The sequence below is a fragment of the Monopterus albus genome, unplaced genomic scaffold, assembly GCF_001952655.1.
Source record: "Monopterus albus unplaced genomic scaffold, M_albus_1.0 scaffold180.1, whole genome shotgun sequence".
Classification (NCBI taxonomy): domain Eukaryota; kingdom Metazoa; phylum Chordata; class Actinopteri; order Synbranchiformes; family Synbranchidae; genus Monopterus; species Monopterus albus.
In genome coordinates this window covers 558,064-577,942 of record NW_018128060.1, presented here as the reverse complement: position 1 = coordinate 577,942, position 19,879 = coordinate 558,064, and the positions used below count along the sequence as shown (strand labels likewise).

Below are 19,879 nucleotides of genomic sequence, written 5' to 3'. Positions count from 1 at the left end.
AAGCAAATCAAATGTGGAGAATCTGGCTGTGTCAGGCTGAGCTCTCTCTTGACACAGGGCTTTATTGAAAAAGCTATAGTCCTTTATAGAGAGAGTGTCAATTTCAAGACAAAGTCAAGATGGCACTTGTGCAGAATCCATATTTAATAGTGGCAAACGGAGCAAACACAATTGAGGAAAATCAATACTGCTTTCACATTTGATCTTACATCACCTTTCTCTGAACTACTGCTTACCTCTGTCCTTTTGTCACCCTGAAAAAAAGGTTATGGATCTCCAACAGTGAATTGTAAACAAACACATAACAAGTCGACTTTTCTCTATGGTTTGTGGACAAAGAACTATTTATATAGTTGTGCACACATTTACTAAATGGTTGTGAAAATGGGGCATTAAATCTGTCAGTAAAATGACAGAGAAAAGAATTAGTATTTCTTCTTGGCATTTGATACTTGATTACACCATCCTTCTTACACATTATTACCACAACAAAGGAAGTTGTTTGTAGTAATAGCTAGGTACCAGTCAATGATGAAAAAAAATGTCCATCATGTTTCTGACCAGTTGGGAGTTGCATTGTATTTGGGGCAGTTGAGTTCAGAATGATATAGTCTGGGTCTCCTTTAGTCCTGTTTGTCACCAGACAGCTTGTTCAGCAAGTGGGCCTTGGGCCTTGACAGCTGTACACAGAACGAGGGTGAAGGATGACTGGAAACGAACAGGATGGCACACTCCGGATGACCTGCTGATTTCAGTCACCTGTCTGTGTATACCGTTCTTACCTCCCAGGGCCTGCTCTCCCTTTTGTCCCATCACATGCTTTGCTTCAAAGTCCCACAGGTAGCATGCAATGTTTGGTGATGAAAGGCCTCGGGCATGGGTCTTTTCTATATCCAGTCCTGACTAAACTGGTGTGACAGCTCCCCCTCTCCCCAGACCAGGCTTTATATTGTCTCTGCCCGAGTGTGAATACATTTTGAGTGAATGAATTTCATTACAGACCATTGTGTGTGTGTGTTTGTGTGTGCGCGTTTTTTCTTATACATGCACCTTGGTCAAACACCCTTGGGTTCGGTTGCATGTTTGTCCTGTTCCCAGGTGGGCTGCAGAATGTGTGCATGCAATAGATTTATCAGCATCGATCCCAAAAGACTAGTGTGGTGTGTGGTGCATAGCAAACCCATGTGGAATGAGATGAAAGGGGGGGGAAAAGGCTGCGTCAGAATTCACTTAACAAGCAAACATTGTACCATAGGAACAGGAACCCCTTCACTGCTTTCCCCCCCACATATTTGCTCATAGAGGTCACTTGTAGTGATGGCTTTTGTGTCTATTTTCTGGGATGTTCTTTTGAAATTCAAGCACAGGAAAGCCATTCCAAGGCCAGCAGGGAGATGACTGACATGGGAGCCTTCCTAGTAATGTATAAAAATGTGACTCTGATCGCTGTTCACTCATGCAGTGGAGCGTGTTGGAAAATGCCAAGCTCGCCTCAAGCTCCGGGTCCCCCGTCGCCGGGCAATGCGTCTCTCCACCAACCCCAACACTCAATCTGGTGTACAAGTGCCCATCCCTCCCCCTCTTCTATCTTCTACCCCCTCCCCCTACTCCTGCTCTTGCCTTGGCACACACACTCTGGTATGCGCTGAAATTCAATCAGATGCTTAATTACATCTTAACATGGGTTTCTACCAGCTGGCGTTATTCCCCTGTTTCTGATTAAAGGGATTAGAAAAATGAAATTTAACAGTGGATTTGCATACTGCTCTAAAACGGGGACTGGCTTGCCTCTGTGGCTGTGTGGCCAATGTTTGCCACTGTTGCTCCCCGCAGTCCGTCAAATAAGACAAAAAAACATAAGCTTGTTCCTGCTTCCAATTCTGCACAGCAGGTAGAACCAATTATGAGATACAAGCTCAGCCACGTCTCTTCTCCCCCATCTCACATCGAATAGTAGAGATGATACCCTCTGACACAAGTATTCAGATACATAGATCATATCAAAACAAGGCATAAAAAGGATCCAGGAATGTGTTTTTATGGAGTCTGAATGCCTAGAATAAACCAATTTTGTTGCTCATATGTGCCTGATGAATGACATACAGAGGAAGCTGGTGGCTTTAGGCTTTTCCTGATGGGGCCAAGTTGGCCCACTATCCAAGCTGTGCAAAGAAAATGGGTCCATTAATCACAGAGCCACCACCATCATCTCCATATGATTATTCTCTTCATGTGTTGGCCAACTCATTGCTGCACAGGAATTATTGTGATATCTTGTGCTGCTCCCTGCTCTGCTCTTTTTTTTAAAACCCTTTTCCACCTTAAAATAACTTCTGGGCTTTTCAACTAATCCATTGTCTGTAGCCAAACTAAACCTACCCTGAGAGGAGATCTGGTTACGCATTCACTGTTGATTATATGCAATTAAAAAGTGATCCTGTTGGAAGTTTGTATTAAAGGGATTAAAGGCTTATTGGTCTGTCAATTCACAGAGATAGAGGAAACTGTGAAAGAGTGGGAAAATACAGCGGACTTGTGAGTGGGGGTATGGGGGGGTCTGAAGAGCGAGGAGGAGTAGGAGAGATACTTGTGTTTAATATGATGATTATGTCAGCATATATTTAAGGTATGTGTATGTGTTTATTTTGACCAATTAGAGAACACTTACCCAGCACAGCCATTTTGCTACCAATTTGGGAGTAAACTGGATCAATCATTAACATTTTGTTTCTGATGAAGGACACTGTAATTAGTCCCAGTGAAACAACATGAGGAGGATGTGCGCAAGGAAAGCTTTGCATTAGCAGCCAGAGCGGTGAGGATGATGTGGCCCCAAAAGTATGAACCTCTACTGCCATCTTTTGGACCTGAAAAGAATATCACCTTAACAATGCAAATCGACTACCTCCCGTATCCTGCATCAATAGTAGTACAATACAGTACATGACAAAGACATGAATATGTGCTTTTGTTTCAGCTCCTTTTTTCTTCTTTTTTTTATCATCCATTTTAAAATAGAGGGTTACCAGGTCTTTCTGCCCTCTCTAATAAACTAAAATGTTTAATGTGGTTGGACTTAGGTTCATAAAATGTACTGAATGAGATAAGAAATATTCTCACAAAATGAATGAATGCACTCAGTGACTCAGATTCTTAGTGAAAGTTCACCTTGGTTTAGAGTGCCCCCTTCTGGCCACATGGTGTATTTCATTTATCTTGCCCGTTATATTCTGCCTCACAGAACAGCAGATGTGTGTGAGGCAATTTTTGAACATATTTATGGTGTAAATCTTTTGTGTAACCTTTGCAGCTCTTTAGAGAGTTCTTCTAGCATATATAATATCTTAGCTGTAGCACAAAAGCAGTTTAGTTTGAAGTGTTCCTCTGTGTAACACTAAATTTTATAGAAAAGACACACAAGCAAGAAGGAATGCACATTAGGTCATCCTCTTCTCTTCATCATCTTCTCCTCTTCAAATTTGAGAAGTAAATTTAAGTCCAGAAAGAAATAATTGTAATGATAAAAGTGATAGCACATCTCCTGGTCCCCTAACATCTACTTTGTCTATATACCTGTACCTGTATGTAGAGGAATGTTTTATTCCATTTCTTGAGCTGACATGTTTCAGACTTCTTTTAACCTACGCTATGTGGACTAGAGAAATTAACCATACATTTTTAATGTCAGTATTTTTGTGTAGAACATTTGCAGTCTGCAGTGTGATTGTTCTCAGGTTGCCTTCAGCGCTGCTCTGTCAGTGACACCATTCAGTGTGACTGTGTGTCTCACATGCTTCTTTCTTCTACCTCACTCCAATAAGTGCTTGTCCTTGACAGTTTCTGGTATGTATGTGATTTGTGAATAATTTATTCTAATCAATCCATGGTGTCAGTGAGCTTGTAGCTAGAGAGCGGCTGATTTACAGATTGAATCTAAAAGGTGTCACTTCAACACCTTCACCCTGATCTGTCGCTGGCCTCCCTGGGGCGGAATCAGTGGTTGAGTTGCTGTAGCTCACCTTAACGGTGACTGAATCCAACACTGCCTCCTGCTGGACAACAGTCATATTACAAAAGCTGACCCCAGCAGCACCCTACTTAACATCTGCTGTATATTTGGCAGCTCCTTTGAAGCTTGAATGGTTCTGCGTTTAATGCTCTAACACCTTTTATATGAAAACAGATGTTTCACCTGGTTCTCATCGCACAATCCAGTGAACACCAACTGCAGCAGAAGGCTCTTCAGAGACACATTGAATCAGAGGCACTGGCCATTAAAAGATGCAGATCCACAGTTATGACATTCTCATAATCATGAATGCAGCATTGAGGGTTGTGTGATTATCACCTGTGTTCTTGGGGAAAGCAAGAGCCAGTGTGTCTGGGTTCAGATGGTGTGTGCCCATGGATTTTGTGTGGATGCTAAAAGACTACACAGCTGAAGGTGCAAGTGTCTTTAGTGCAACATCACTTAAGGGACCTCTACACTTCACCGTGTGGACTTTTTCAGGCATATAACAAATGTAATTTAAGAGCTCTTGGTAGCTATAAGCAAAAGCTAATTACTGAAAGAGGATGAGAGAAATCTTACCCCCGCTGTGACTGTGGTGGAAGCTGTGTGAGTATCTTTACAGGAAATGGCCAGAGACAGATTTAATTGTACTATCCAAGGCATTCAGCAAGCTGCATAATATGTTCTGATGACATACAGTCACTTCATTTCTTTTTCATGCATGTTGTTACAATACAGAGGAGAAAATGGGGAAAATGACAAAGGAAACTTCAAAAATCCCTCTGTTTAAATACCATTCTTAGTTTCTTTTGTTATAGTCATATAAAAATAATCAAAACACATTTTTTATTCTGCATCTTAATCCATTTATAAGTCGGTGTTTCTGGATACAGCGCAGGTTACATGTGTCTGAAGACAGTGAAATGAGTGAGGATAGAAGATCTAAAAGTCAAGTTTGCATGAAAATGTAGGAGGAACATGCTTTCATGCAAATTCACATACAGGTACAGCAAACATGTCCTGAGAGACAGAGAAGGAGGGAAAAATGCTGAGCCTAATGCTGAGTGTTCAGGAGCAGTTATGGTCCAGATGGCCCTGCAGCAACAGCAGCTGTAAATTACTGTGTGTTGTGCATTCTGGAAGATAGTGCTGCAGGCTGGAATCTCAGTGCAAGGTGAGACCGCTGATGACAGCCATTACAGGGAATGAGACCAGGACTAAGGGTGGAGGTTAAGCAGGGAGGGTGGAGAAGCAGATGGCATTCGGCCTGTTTGTCTCTATAACAGAACAGATGCTTTTATTAGTACAGTAATTCATTAGAAAATGTTCTAATATAAACATCAGTCAGCTGTATATAGTCATGCTACCTTACTCTTGAATATTAGAGTTGAAAGATCAATATTTTATAAATTGGTACTAAAGAGTACTTGTACTAGTCAATAAGTTTCAGAATGCGTTTTGATTTGCAAACTGTTTCATTGACTTCGACAATCACAGACGATCTTCCTCACTGTATAGAGAGGGCGAACCTCGTCTGATTTCCAATATTATTTCTTGGGAACCATGGGCAAAATGTGAGTGAACATGCACAAAAGACACACCTCAGGTTAAACCCACTTCCTGATTTAGACTGAAAATGTGTAGCTTTAGTGAATGTGTGCAAGCTGCTTCTTTCTGCCCATATCTTTGTAAGAGATCACACCTGCTTTCACTGCACACATTAACCTTGAGCCAGGTTCCTCCTGTGACTTCTCATTGATTTGAGAGTGGTGTTGGAGGAGGTGGCTGTGTGTGTGTATCACAGAAGACAGATAGAGGACCGGAGGTGTGGGTGGGACAGCAGTGTTGATTGAGTGGGCCACTGTAATCTGGCAGTGTAGAGAAAGTTGGGTGTGGTCTCGTTTATCATGCTTCATATATGCTGAACATAACTCTTGTAAAAACAGCAGGGGCCCTACATCACATGTACTAATGTGTTTCCAAGTACAGCACAATATAACTGCACACCCCCTAAAGAGCATGCACACATTAAGGTACCAACATCGATCTGTGCTGAAATTTATTTACAACCTGTAGATTAGATGTCACCGTGCCGTGTGTTGTGCAGTAATTTTTACCTCAAGTTGACAGCCCATCTCTATAAAAGTAGATGGATCTTGATTTCTTGAGGTTGAGACAGTAATGAAATATGAAACTCTAGGAGCTCTGGTATGATGGTAAAAAAAATGTACAACCAGAGAGCTGATGGCTAATTTAAGCTTCTTACAAAACACTATAATTATGCCACTAAAATAAGAACAGATTCAAATGTGCTGTGCTTAATTTCATTAATTTGCAATTTGAAATTTTAAAGTAACAGATTACCAGCTACCACAGTATACAGTCATTTCAATACCAGTCCTGGTAAAGCACTCAGCAGATATTTTGAGGTTTATGACAAGGGCGGAAAGTGCAGCCCATTTCCTGATGAAAGTTACATGAGAGGACTGATATCATGGTCATAGACAGAAGGTGAAGTTAACTGAGTACAGTCTTAATGTGTTTACACTTTGAGGAGTTCCATTTTCTGCTACTTCTTACTTTGACTTCATTTTGATACATTTAGTTACTTTTCAGAATCAGATTAATAAAACAAAATACAGTATAAATGTAAGAGTTTGTTGATTCCCAGCAGTGGAGTTCTTTAATTCCAACTAGCCGATGATCAAAACTGAATATGGGGCAGTTAAGATGAGTTCTGCAAAGTGATGTACATAACGATGGATCTGTACTTTTACTTGTGGTACTTCAAGAATATTTTGCCAACACTTTTGTACTTTTACTTAAGTAACTTTTTGAATGTAGGACTTTTACTTGTAATAATATATTTTTACACTGTGGTATTGATACTTTTATTTAAGTAAAGAATACTTCTACAGCCAGACAGCCTTTCTCTTCTCTCTCTTCTCTCAGTCCAATGTTTGATAAAAGTAAGATGCTAACAAAAGACCAGGTTCTGTTCTGAGATTTTCAATGACATTTTAAACAGGAAAATACCAGAATATGTCAGAGGATATGATAAGGTCTGCAAACATGAGCTTCATAAATACCATAAGAGGAACAAAATATAAAAGGGGATCTATTTTCAATGCTACATATATGGCTGAGCTGTAACACATGTATTCTCTGGAAACAGAGCTATGCAGTAATCTTCAATTACATTACATATTTGTGTAAACATTCTGCTTGTCAGAAATTAAATATTTAAGTCAGAAGAGTGATATTATTAAAGTTTACAGAAAAACTGACAAAAGACAAAAAAAAGTCTGCCACTACCTTGACTGGGGTTTGTTACATTCGACAGGGCCTACAGTACATCAACTGCTAAATCATTTTTATGCACAAGGTCACAGAGAAAATATTTTTCAGCATGTACTGTAGAAGCTACATGAGTATGTTTCTCCCTCCAGCTCCTGAAGCCAATTAGGCACCAATTTCCAGCCAGAAAGAGCATGCAGCTTTCTGTTGCTCTGTTTACAGTGCAGGAAATGATATTTATATTTAGAACTTTTATATTTTGCTAAGCATAAACATTCATGCTTGGTCCTGGGGGAAGTCATTTATGTTTGAGGATTGCAGGGCTGAGCAGTTCTGGGTGCTGCAGGTCTGTAGCTGCACTTAACACTGAGGTGTGTTAAGCATCTGCATCTCGGGTTGAAATTTGAATGGACTCATTTGATGTTCTTTAGAAAGATGCTTTTAATGTGGTTCTCAAAGGTTAAATGTGCATCAAACCTTACACCAGTAACCGTCACTGAGGTGAACAGGAAATGGTGGCGGCAGTGTGGCATTTCGCTTCCATCCCATCAAGGCACAGCATGGTTGAGGCTAGGTGCAGGGCAGCTAACACTGTATGAGTTATTTGTTGTTGTCATCATGCAAACTGAAAGACAACCGTGCTGCTCATTGTTGACACAAACAACTTGGAGCATGTAGAAAACGACAGGATGAGGCAGAAATTTGAAGACTACATGTAGCTTGGCAGTACTTTCACGGTAACCAGCTGTGACCCAATAAATTGATTTTAATGTTAATTGGCAAAAATGCAACCACTTGTCACCATGTCTGATTATCTGAGTAGCTTGAGGTAATTTGTTATACAGTGTGATATATTTTGATATCTTTATTTTTCAGTGATGGCAGCTAAAGGTACATTATGATGTTCACTGTATACATACAGAATACAGCAGCCATGTCACACCAAATTTGCAACATAATATCTTTTATGTGCATTACAATCACATATAGTGTGAGAATCTAGACAAACTATGTAAATAAACAATGCAGAGACATACTGTAGCATGCTAGCAACAGCATTTGCTGATAAATGACTGGGTAGGAGCAATTTGAATTGTAAGGCAATAAGAAATGGAAAATGCACTAGCAACTGTGCAGTACTGTAAGGAGCTGATAAATTAATACAGTAGGTTTGTCAGTGGCATCAGTGTCTCATGTTGATGCTTGCACAAACCAAAACACACATGACTTAAGTCTATAATAACTGTGCTAAGACTATAATAATGGTAATAATGATCTTTTATAAATGTATCCATTCTCTGTAACTTGACAAAGAAAGTTATGTATGTGTTTTCCAGGCATGGTATCCACCTATTCCTCTCTGTAAACAGCCTAATCTCCATCTCAGACTGCATATTAACCTTAAAAACATACACATTAGGCTACCTGTGGACAGTTTGTAAATGTTACCTCTGTTATAACTTGCCACACCATTTACTATGCCTGCATTGAATTTGCATTGCATCGCCCACGTTTCTAGGCAGCTGGCATTAGCCTGACATTTCACAGGTAGTGGGGTTGTTAGATTGGCATCCTGAGAGGTTGAGGTGGCCTGTCCTCACTGCAGTGGTAATTATTTCAGAGGTCTAATCATTAGAGAGCTGGTATAATCAGACTTCCATCAGTGGCTAATGTAATGCAATTAATTACATCTTCAGGAGCATGGTCCTTGTGGACCACGACATCAGGATTACATGACTGACAGATAGGGCCACTCTTGTAGGGCACTGTCCACACAAACAAACTACGACCAGCAAACAATTACACAGAATCCAGGAACAGTACAAACTGAGGGAGAGTCACATACTGTATTTTATAATAACTTTTGACATAAAGGATTCAAGGCATCCTCACATTGAACTTGGAATGTAAATTCTCATTTATTGGGATAACATTGTGTCTGCTTAGAAGCAGTACATACCTGATAATTGCACTTTACACAGCAGTAATGAAGGGCATAAGGGAGAGACATGAGCGGAGGATGGTGGGGGAAGTGCTGCTGATGCCTGTAGTTTCCCACGGCAACCTGCTCTCACCTGCCTCCTGACATCCCGGGCAGCCGGCGGAAACGAGTGGCGTCAGTCACAAGCAAAAACTGACTTTTTTTTTTTTTTTTTTTTTAACAAGAATAGCCTGAGTGTATGCTTGTGTGCAAGTGTATACGTGCACATACTGCATATATTTTTACACTGAAACATTTGAAGCACAATATTGAGCATGCATTTGTACTTTTTTTTTTTTCCAAGTGCAGGATATGCCTTTTTGAACAAGATGTAGGATTTATTTTTTTTGAAAGCTTTCCTGACAAATGGCTTTCAGTCTTACTCAGGTTTTGTTTTTGTGATGCATAATTGTTCAGAACTATTTCAGTTTCACAGTATAATTGCCTGACTGTTTTGTAAAGCTGGTACCATTGAGAAATCCTTTCTAAATTGTTGCAGGTATTAATTTTTAACTGTTACTTACTTACTTAGTATCACACACATAAACAGTCAAACTGGTTTGCATACTTGTCTATACAGGTGCATGTTGGGCGGGTTGGTTGGGCAAGCAACCATTTGTTTGTTTTAAATATAGAGAGCCGTGAGAGTAAGACTACTGCTTCAGTAGTACACACACATATTCAAGCACAGGTTGCAAATACTGACCTCAGCCAGCCTGTGAAGTATCCATGATGAAAATGCATTGATGAATGAGCATCAGAGGCATGCAAAAGCACATGAGCCATTGCACTTGAGAAATTGCTATTCACACCCCCCCCCCACTTGATTCATTCTGTCTCTCTCCTCCATATCTCCCTCCCTCCCTCCTTTGGTTGCTTGATAGATGTACTCTCTCTCTTTCCTTCTTTCCCTCTCCCTCTCTCTCTCAGATGCTCTGTTGACAAAGTCAAGGCTGCACTGTAGTGAACTATCTCTGTGATTTATTCTTTATTTTCATATCAACACTTCCTCATGATCTGAGACTAGTGGTGTGTGGATGAAGAGAGAGAGAGGGGGAGGACAGACATGCATTTACACACACTCCTGGACGTCTCAGTCATTCAGTCACTACCTGGTCTGGGTGACAAACAGGGCTGCTGCTGCTGCTGCTGCTGGATCAGTGATGTGTCACCATCAGTGCTAGTGATCCATACTGTGACCTGAACAACTTCTGCTCTGCAAGAGGGGAAACAAATTGCTTCTTCGTGTGCTATCTCTGCTCAGTTTGAGGTTTTGACCAGGACTGCAATAAATACCTCCCTAACTCAAAGAAGCACTGAACAAGAGGAAGAGTGCACAGAGAGAAAAAAAAAGACAAGATCAATATTTCAGAGTGACTCTTCAGAAATCCAGGCTTACCTTGCCTGTCTACCAATGCTGGAATTACAGTCAGTCTGCAAATCTGTTGCCTTTAGAAGGATCATTCCAGTCCTCCAGGAGGACAAGGGGTGTCTGCGGTGAGTGAATAACCCTTCTGGGGCTTCAGTGTTGTGACCCAGGGTTAATGCTCCACGGGAGGCTGAAGGGAACCAGTTATTGTTTTGGATCTCTCCATACAGCTGTGTGAGATATGACTGAGTGTGAGACAACACTCCCCATGGCTCTCGACTCTCGGCTGTAGTGCAAGCTTCAGCGGCAGGCATGGCCAATGGGCGGATCGCCCTGCTGTTGCTGGTGGTACTGTTGAAGGTGCTGAGTGGTGTCTGTGTACAAGGGGACAGCTCGGGGAAGTACAAAGGAAGCTGGAGGTGGAAGGGTGACAGAAGCAGTGAGTAACTCCTACTCCCCCTACTACACTTCTACTTTTCTTTCTTTCTCTTCCTCTCCCTCTTTTTTTCTGCTTGTGAAAATACCAAAAGGGTCAAACATCTTTTCTTCCTTGTACTTTATGACACTACTGTGTTTCATTCCCTGGACTCCTAAGATGCACTAAGCTCTAAACATTCTGAGTCACTTTGATTACTCTGGTTGCACTTTAAGTATCAGATCGTTTCTCTGCAGCATGCACCTGAATATGAGAATGAAAAAAGTCTATATGAGGCCGGTGACCTTGGCATGCGTTGCCAGCTTTAAGAGGTATCAATATGTACGTGACTGTGAAATTGCCTCTGCTGCTGGATTTGCTGTGAATAGCAGTTCGTATTTTATTATCCAGCTCCCTGTGTTCTTCCTTCTCTTAGCATCACTCTGTAATATTTCTGCATGATTATCTCTCAGGGTCTCATTCGTAGTCATTAATTGATCAGTGTTGAGTTGTAAAAAGCTACTCAACATGATGGGGTTGCCTATTTCCTAAGAGTAAAAGCTGAGTGTAGCCCTGAGTGAGTTCATTATATATGCTGACACATGAGTGCATGGATGCTGGGAGGAAAGAGGATGTTTAAATGAGCAGAGAGCTGCGGTTGGATCAGGACGCTGCTGCTGCTGCCCCTGGGCTTTTGGCTGCTGCCTAATGGGATTGTTTGGCATGCCACTGTTGCTTGACGCTGAGTGATGAAGTGGGGAGTGTGTCCCTTTGTATCCGTCCCCTCTGTGGAGGTTAAAGGGAGATCGCTATCTTGATACTGTTCCAAGATTAAATGACTGGAATGGAGTGGAAGTGGCACCAAGTCAGCCCAGAGCAGGGCACCCGCCTTCCCAAGGAGACAAGGTTGCTTGAAAAGCAATACCTTTTACAGGTTTAGATGGCAATGACACTGGAAGTCTTGAGTGTGGTGTAATATTTAGTTATTTGAGGAAACAATTGCTAATTCTGTAAATAAATAGTGGTCTCAAATCCCACAGTTTCTTCTCAGCTCACTGTTAATAACGTTAAGTTCAAAGTTTCAGTGAGTTTTGTAGGTAGTGAACTGGGAGTAATTTTAATGTCTAAAAGAAAATCATGACTTCTACAGTATCTTTAATTGATGAGATCTGAATTTCTATAGGTCCTTCCCTCTTGTTTGTGTTTACAAAAACTTGCACCACTTCTGCAAAATATTCTTCGTGCAGTCTTTAGAATACACTGTAAAACATTGATTTGTAGCTGCTGATAAAATGTAGACTATCAGACAGCCGAAGCTTTTTCAGTCCTATACTCTTGACCCCAACCTCTGCTCGCTTGCACCAGACACATAATACTTATCATAAAAGCTTATATACATCCTCCTTGTCAGGCATTTTTATTGACAACACATGCATTTTTATAGCAGAAGTTATAGGAGCTCTAAGTCTGTGCCATTCTCTACTTCAGCCAACGCCTCACTGTGAACCTAGAACAGAGACTCATACTCATTAATATGCAGTTACAAGTTTCACTTTGTTATCATCCACTGGAAAGACACGTGCAGTGCAGCTTTGCATTATAAATCTAAATCCATGAACATGTCTCACATTGAGAGCAGTTTTATAACAATTATAGTGCAACTTTAGATATTACATGTTTTTAGCTTTGTTATTTCAAGTTGCTATAATTTGTGTTACAGTAAGAATAGATCAGCTTATTATTCATATTTAAATGACATCCCAGCCCAGAATCACCTTAATCGTCTTGTGCAATTTCATGTTAGCATTTTTTTATCTCGTCATCTTATCCAGTATATATAAAAAATGCTTTATCTGATGAATGAATGAAACTGTTCTGTCACCTGGTTTCTAAGCAACGCCACATATGTAGCCAGTTTGGGTTAGAAATATATTAAATATATTCCAGATGCAGGGTTGTTCTTGTAGTTCTTGGCCACCTCAGGGTCTCCAACATTGAAAGATTTAATGTTCATATTTATATTGGCTCTACAGGTGAAGACACTAATATTAAAAATCAGGGGAGTGATCAGTGATTAAACCACTTTGGACTGTGACAGTGCACATTCAAAGAACTAGGTGGTGAAGTCTTCAGCCAGGTGTAATTAATAAAGGCAGCTGCTACTTTTGGCAAGCACTCCAAATCAGTTCAATAAAGTTCAGGAGAAGACATCGCTATGTGGGCTGATGTGGAGAACAATATCAAGTGAAAACGTATGTGTGTAAAAGAAAGTGGGCAGAAGGTGTCACAGTCAGTTGTAGTTTTGGATTAAAGATCGGGTGATTCAGGAGGGTTGAGCCTTGTGTTGGTGCAAACCAGTTACACCTCCATTAACAGATGTTGCTATACTAAAGCATTGACATATCTTGTATACTATACATGCTACACCTTTGAGATTTTTTCCCCCAAAGCCCATAATGATTTTCTCTATTAAATAATGATCAAGCATAGTGGTAATAAAAGTTATCCTAACATAAATGACTACTGCCATCATAAAAACTTCAAAGCATTCACACACCAAACCGTGGTGATATTAACATGCACAAAACCTCCAAGTACATGAAATTTAGCTATTTATGTGTGAAATGGGTCTTCAGAGATCTCAGAGTTTGGAGGGAAACAGTCAGTTGGAGTCTCACTTGGTTTCAGACTGAGGTCTCAAACCGAGGAATGCTTTGAAGCACGACTCTTAATGGAAAACGGATCATCCAAGAAGCGGTTAGTGTGTGTTATCAAATGTTGTCCTCCTCTTTCATACACACCAACATATGAAAGTGTGGCAGATGTGAAGAAGTTCGAGTTGTGTTTTAGGGAGAAGCAGGCTGTCATCACTGTGGATGTGGTGTGTGCAGTCTGCACAAAAGTTTCATTTGGCAGCCCAAAAAGAACATAGAAATATGATATGTGAGGGCAGCCTGCTGATATAAGTGACAGTGTCACCAGCTACTATTTGCTGCCCTAGACTGAAACTCTGAGACTGTGCAAGGCAGAACGTCTCACTCTGACATGTCAAGATGTGCTCTTATGCAGTTCAAATAGACACAAAATTGTTATTTCTCTGTCTCAACATGTCACATACACACACACACACATATTCACTAGTCACACACTGTATGTGAGTGTACATCCGTGATAAATAAAATATTGGGTCACTAGTTGTCTCCTCAAGTCCTCTCAGCTTAGACATGTCCCTCTGTGCAATCATTTTCCCAGTTTTTAAAACAATTTGCAGGACACATCTGAAGACCCTTTAGGAGAGGGTTAGTTATGTTGCTGCATGTTTATATGGTGACCCTAGTTTAAAATGACATCATCATCCATAATTAATTCAGTATATTTACAGGATTCATGCATAAAGATGAGTTTTGGCTCAACTTGTACTTGCAAGTCCAGATCACCTGCCTCATGCTGTTTGCTGAGGCTTTGATTCTCCCCTCTGAAAGGGCCTCATCCTTTTAATGGATGAGGCAGATTATAGGATTCATGGCTGATTTACTCTGCTATGGATGCAAACAGAAGCCATAGAAATACGACTGAGTTAAGTCAGTCGAAGTACAAGAGACATTTTTATGGATATGCTTTAGAATTTGGATTGCTCTCTGGTTTATTACTCAAGAAAAGCTAATAAAAATATACAGCAGATAGATGTAGACTGATGTATTGCCACAGTCTTGTGTTACATTTGAAATACAGAATAAATCTAGAAGACTGTCATGATAAATTAAGTAGCAGTGTGTAATAGAAAGTGGGTTGAAACTTTGCTCTGCATACATTAGACTTTGGTTTGGATAAGTCTATTTACAGTAGCTAGTTTGAATTATTTTCTATGGCCATTGCATGTGCTTGGATATGAAATCATACATCCATTAGATGGCAACAGAGACATAAAAACCTGATGGAGTTGGAGGGAATGAATGAGTGCTGATGAGGTGTGGACTGAATCCTGTGGTTTAGGTCAGACGTCAAACGGAGTCCAGACAGTCTTAACCACAGACACACTGTCATCAGAAACACAGCCCAAACCAGCAGAACAATTATTGCACATGCCTCACTGTGTGTAATGAATGCATGATCCTCCATGTCCATCACTTAGTCATAAAAGTTATTTATTCTTCTATGAATAGCTCTAGCTCCCTATTAGAGCTCTTAATGAGCACCAGGCCTCAGATATTCTGAGGTGGGGATGTAATGAGAGTGAGCTTCAGGGTCAGTAATGTCTCAGCATTCATCCCACCACATGTAAGGCATTAAAAAAGTAATGTCTCAGCATTCATCCCACCACAGTGCATAACATGTAAGGCATTAAAAAAACAACAAGTTATAAGAATATTTGTTTTGCAGACAGTGTCTAATAGTGCATATCTAAGCATGTCTGCAGTTACCTTTTGCTGACTTTACAGTCCTGTACATCAAGTCACTGCATTCAGTTTTTATGGCTAGTGTGCTAAGAGATGCAGTGCTCTGGTTTTTGTTGCATTCACAAAGAGAAAAGCAGCCTTGTATGTTGTGAAGTATGAGAAGAATTGAAAGTTTTAAGCTGCAAGAAATGAAAAATCAGCGGAGGTTAAAAATGAAATGTGACCATTCCGTGATTTTTTTGTCCTCCTTTTTTGCACCACTTTCACCTTCAGTGGTTTTACAGGCAAGTGACTGTACATATAAATGCCCTGGTTTCCACATGTGGTTTTGAGACATAGAAATGGTTTTGCTTTTACTTCTCATTTGTATTCTGTTCTAGTCTTGACACCTGTTACTTTGAGAGCATTCAGCCACTGGGCATTTCAGTCAGTTTTCATGCTGAGAAACTGTATCACATTTGCAATTGCATTTGCATAACAGCATGAAAGCACTTTTCTAAACAATTAAAAACTATGGATAATTGAGATGAAATTAAATGGCCATTTTACCTATACATTTGACTAGATTATCTGCTACTCAGTGTGGCATGGTGGGTGAAATGGATGTTTTTCATTAACTGTTAATTTACATAATGATTCTGAAATTGGTCTGGACCAAATTGTAAAATGGTTATGCTTTTTTTTACAACTTAATGTAAGGATCACCTGTGTTTCTGCTAGAATTTGCCCTGGAGCAGTGTTGTTGTGCCCATGTCCACGAGTGACTAGTTTGTATCCCGATTCTGCTTTACGGTGGTCACCATAATCCTTTCTTTTTTAATGAGTCAGTCTTTTAAACTCATTTGAAGATTCAAATAGAATTGTACTGACAAGAGAGCCAGTTTTACCTCTTTGAAGTTGGCACCCCAAATAATCAGGATATTAATAAGACCATTTGAATTTGTCTGTGTGGATAAAATTAATCATTACATTTTAAGCATAGGTCTCAGCAAGCCATTACCACCCAAATGACTCTAAAGTGGTTACTCATTCATCTGCACAGTTTGTGCACATTTGTCCAAACAAAACAAACATTTTTGATTTATGAATTGTCAAGCATCATATGTCAGATAAATCAACTGTGATAACCTGAGAAATAATGAGGTGCAGATGTTTTTGTCTTGGTTGCACGAATATGCATGAGGCCACTTTGTAGTTATGGGCATTAATAGTGTGCTTGCTTATGCTTAAAATCTTAATTAAATTTTTCAAATGGATATTCTGTGTGGACAAGCAAATTATAATAATTTTATTCCTGGCTTGGTTTCCTGACATACAGTGTGTACTATAGTGCACTGCCACATACAGTACATGCCTACATAGAGGGCAGACAGTCTGTATGGCAGCATCAGAGACACAGCAAACACAGGATGAGCTGTTTTATCACCCCAGACAAAAACCTGCTGGGAATGGCGTTTTTCTTTACTTCAGTGATGAAGTGGTAATTATAGGTGGAGGCCTCACACCTCCAGAGAGCAGAACATCTCCGTGCTCATGGCACTCTGTTGTTAGCCTGGCTCAGACACAATCTGGTCATGCTATTGACCAGAGGCATCATGGTTGAGAGTTGTGCAAACTGAGGTTTATAAGCAACACATCAGAAATGGCCATTCCTTCTGCTGGGCAAATAGGAGCAGGGAAATTTCTGCTTCAAGACTGTTACACTAGGACTATAAACATTAATTATATACATGGAAGACTTCATCTAACTATGAGCAAATACTTTAATAACTTTCATTTTACTTAAAACGTTTTATCGTTTCCTTTTAAATACCATTTTCTTCAGTTTTTGGGCTTAGACAGCCTTTTAAAGCAAAACTGACTAAACAAAACCTACTTTCTCCCACAGAATGTTTCTGGAAATTGCTTAATAGCTATTCCAGTTCTACTGGATGCATGTCTGCCATAGTGGCTGTAGAGCCACGTCAGTGTAAGCACAGTCCAGCTGTGTCAGTGTCTTGGCTGTCCATGGTGGGAACTGAGAAGGTCTGTGCATCAGCATCTCTCCATTGCTGACACAGCATTCACACACATCGTTTCCTCACAAGAATTCCCACCCTTGTCTACGGGCATCAGCACAGTCATGAAGAAAACGCACATCTCAGAAAACACTGGTTAACTGTATTCTTGTGTTTGCATTTGCACAGAGATATTTAAACCATGTGTTTTCATATCAGAAACAGAGGAGATATTCTCTGGGTTCAGAGTCGACATCAACTTACATTAATAAGGGGATAAAATTCAAGCTTGAGAATAGGTTGCACCCCTAAACTGGGCTCATTGTCATCATATGTGCCAGTGTCACATGTAAGTAGAGAAAGTTACAGTTCAGAGCATTTTATCCCCAACAGGCCATTGTGAAAGTCTTGGTTTTGCCTCTGCTTTAATATTTTTATAGTTGCTGAAAATAACTGGCAAGTGAGATGGTACAGTCTTGCTGTAATATCATCACTGTAATGCCAACATAGCAATATATTGCTGACTTTTATGAGCGTGGTGTGAAAAGGGGAACAAAAAGGAATTACCCACAACTTGAAAGTAAGTGAGAGGGCAGCACTAAATAAGACTAGCAGTGGAGCCTCACACCATAAAAATGAACCCCTCTAATTAACTTGCTAATTGGAGGAAAGAGACAAGGTCAGTGTTACTATACTGTACTGAACAGTCTCAATGTATCTTGATTTTGAAAAGGTCGTGGTAAAAAAACAAAGACTAGTGATTATACATACATTTGATCATTTGTCCACTGCATTTCTCCTTCTTTGAATTTTGACCCATGTTACCACATGGTTATATTGTTTACTTAATTGTGCCCTTTTATATAATACTGGAAAGTTGCACTGTCTTTTCTTGCATTTCTTGCCTTTTCTGGATTTGCAACCTGCCTCTCACAGCCCCTGGCCCTTGGGTGCGTTGGCAGCCCCAATGTGTCATGTGACACCACTGCTTTGTAACTAGCAAAAGTCATCACGTCTGTGAAGCCTTTTGGAGGTTTTATTTGACAGTTCTTGGAAATTATTAATGTTATATTATTTCTTCAGGAAATAGCAGCAATTACTTCTATATTTCAAAAGTTACTGATTTCAGAGTAAACATCAAAGGAAATGGGTGTTTCCACCTAAAGTTTATCAAGATGTCAGTTTGACACAGTAAATAAATAAGATGGGCCGGTGGCACAATTCAATAAGCTGGAGTATGAATCAGAAGATTCTAGTAGGGGCAGCTGTGGCTCAGGGGATAGAGTGGTCATCTCCCAGTCAGAAAGTTGGTGGTTTGATTTCCAGTCCTCCCAGTCCACATGTCGAAGTATCCTTGGGCAAGAACCCCTAGCTGACCCTGGTGACCAGTGACTGACAGCATTGCCATCAGTAAGAAATTTCACCACAGGGATTAATAAAGTATAATAAAATAAAAACAAAACAAAACAAAGGTTAGCAGTATACAGGTAGGTGTGCCAGAGGGGACAGTGATGTTTAGGGTTAACAAAGATAACAAACAATACCTTATATACATCCACATGAGGCCATTCTTAACATCACTTTCATTTCCATGTGAGTTAAAGGATAAGATATCACAGCTGGTATCTATCCATTTAGCTGCACATGACTCATTCTGCACTCTCATACTTCAAGTCTTCACAGATGCAGACTAATTTATATTGCATTGATGCTTATAAGAATGATGCATATGCATAGAACAATGATAGATAATTTAGGACAAATATGTAACTAAATATTAAGGATTGTTTTATAACATATGGTTATGTTATCATCTGAGCACCCTGGGCATATTGGTAAATAGGCTTTGGTTTAATGAGCTCACAGTTGGAAGAACTGCATAGAGTGATGTCGTTTTACACATGTGAGGTTATGGAGCCACGTAAGTTTAGTAGTGCTTACTTTTGAAGGTGTTGGCAAGGCAAGGCATAGCATGGCAAGAGGTGACAGTGGTGCGGTGGGTAGAGCAGTGGGTAGAGCAGTCATCTCTCAACCGGAAGGTTGAAGGTTCGAATCTCAGTGCTTGCAGTCCACATGTTGAAGTGTCCTTGGGCAAGAAACTGAACCCCCCCTCCCCGTTGCCCCTGATGGTTAGAGCCGCGGAGGGCTGTCTCGGTTCTGTATCGGAAACAAATTCCTTGTGTGTAACATACTTGGCCAATAAAGGTGATTATCCCTATTATCCTTATCCTTTTCTAAAACCCTCTAGACATTGTCTCTCTCTCTCTCTCTCTCTCTCTCTCTCTCTCTCTCTCTCTCTCTCTCTCTCTCTCTCTCTCTCTCTAACTCCGGCTTCCTCCCACAGTCCAAACACATGCAGCTTAGGTTGACTGGCGACTCTAAATTGTCCCTAGGAGTGAATGTGAGTGTGT

General features: G+C 40.3%; 1 protein-coding gene across 7 annotated transcripts in view; it reads left to right on the top strand.

The window, feature by feature from the left end:
* The window catches only part of robo1 (roundabout, axon guidance receptor, homolog 1 (Drosophila)), a 306,681-nt gene that overhangs the window by 131,090 nt on the left and 155,712 nt on the right, over positions 1-19,879 (top strand). The window contains exon 1 of one of the 7 annotated variants that reach the window (XM_020616833.1): positions 10,939-11,098. The exons of the other annotated variants lie outside the window; for them this stretch is intronic. Within the exon in view, the coding sequence (XP_020472489.1) occupies positions 10,972-11,098 (127 nt within the window). The 5' untranslated portion in view covers positions 10,939-10,971. Of the gene's footprint in view, positions 1-10,938; positions 11,099-19,879 lie in introns of those variants that run through there. 7 annotated transcript variants of the gene reach the window in all.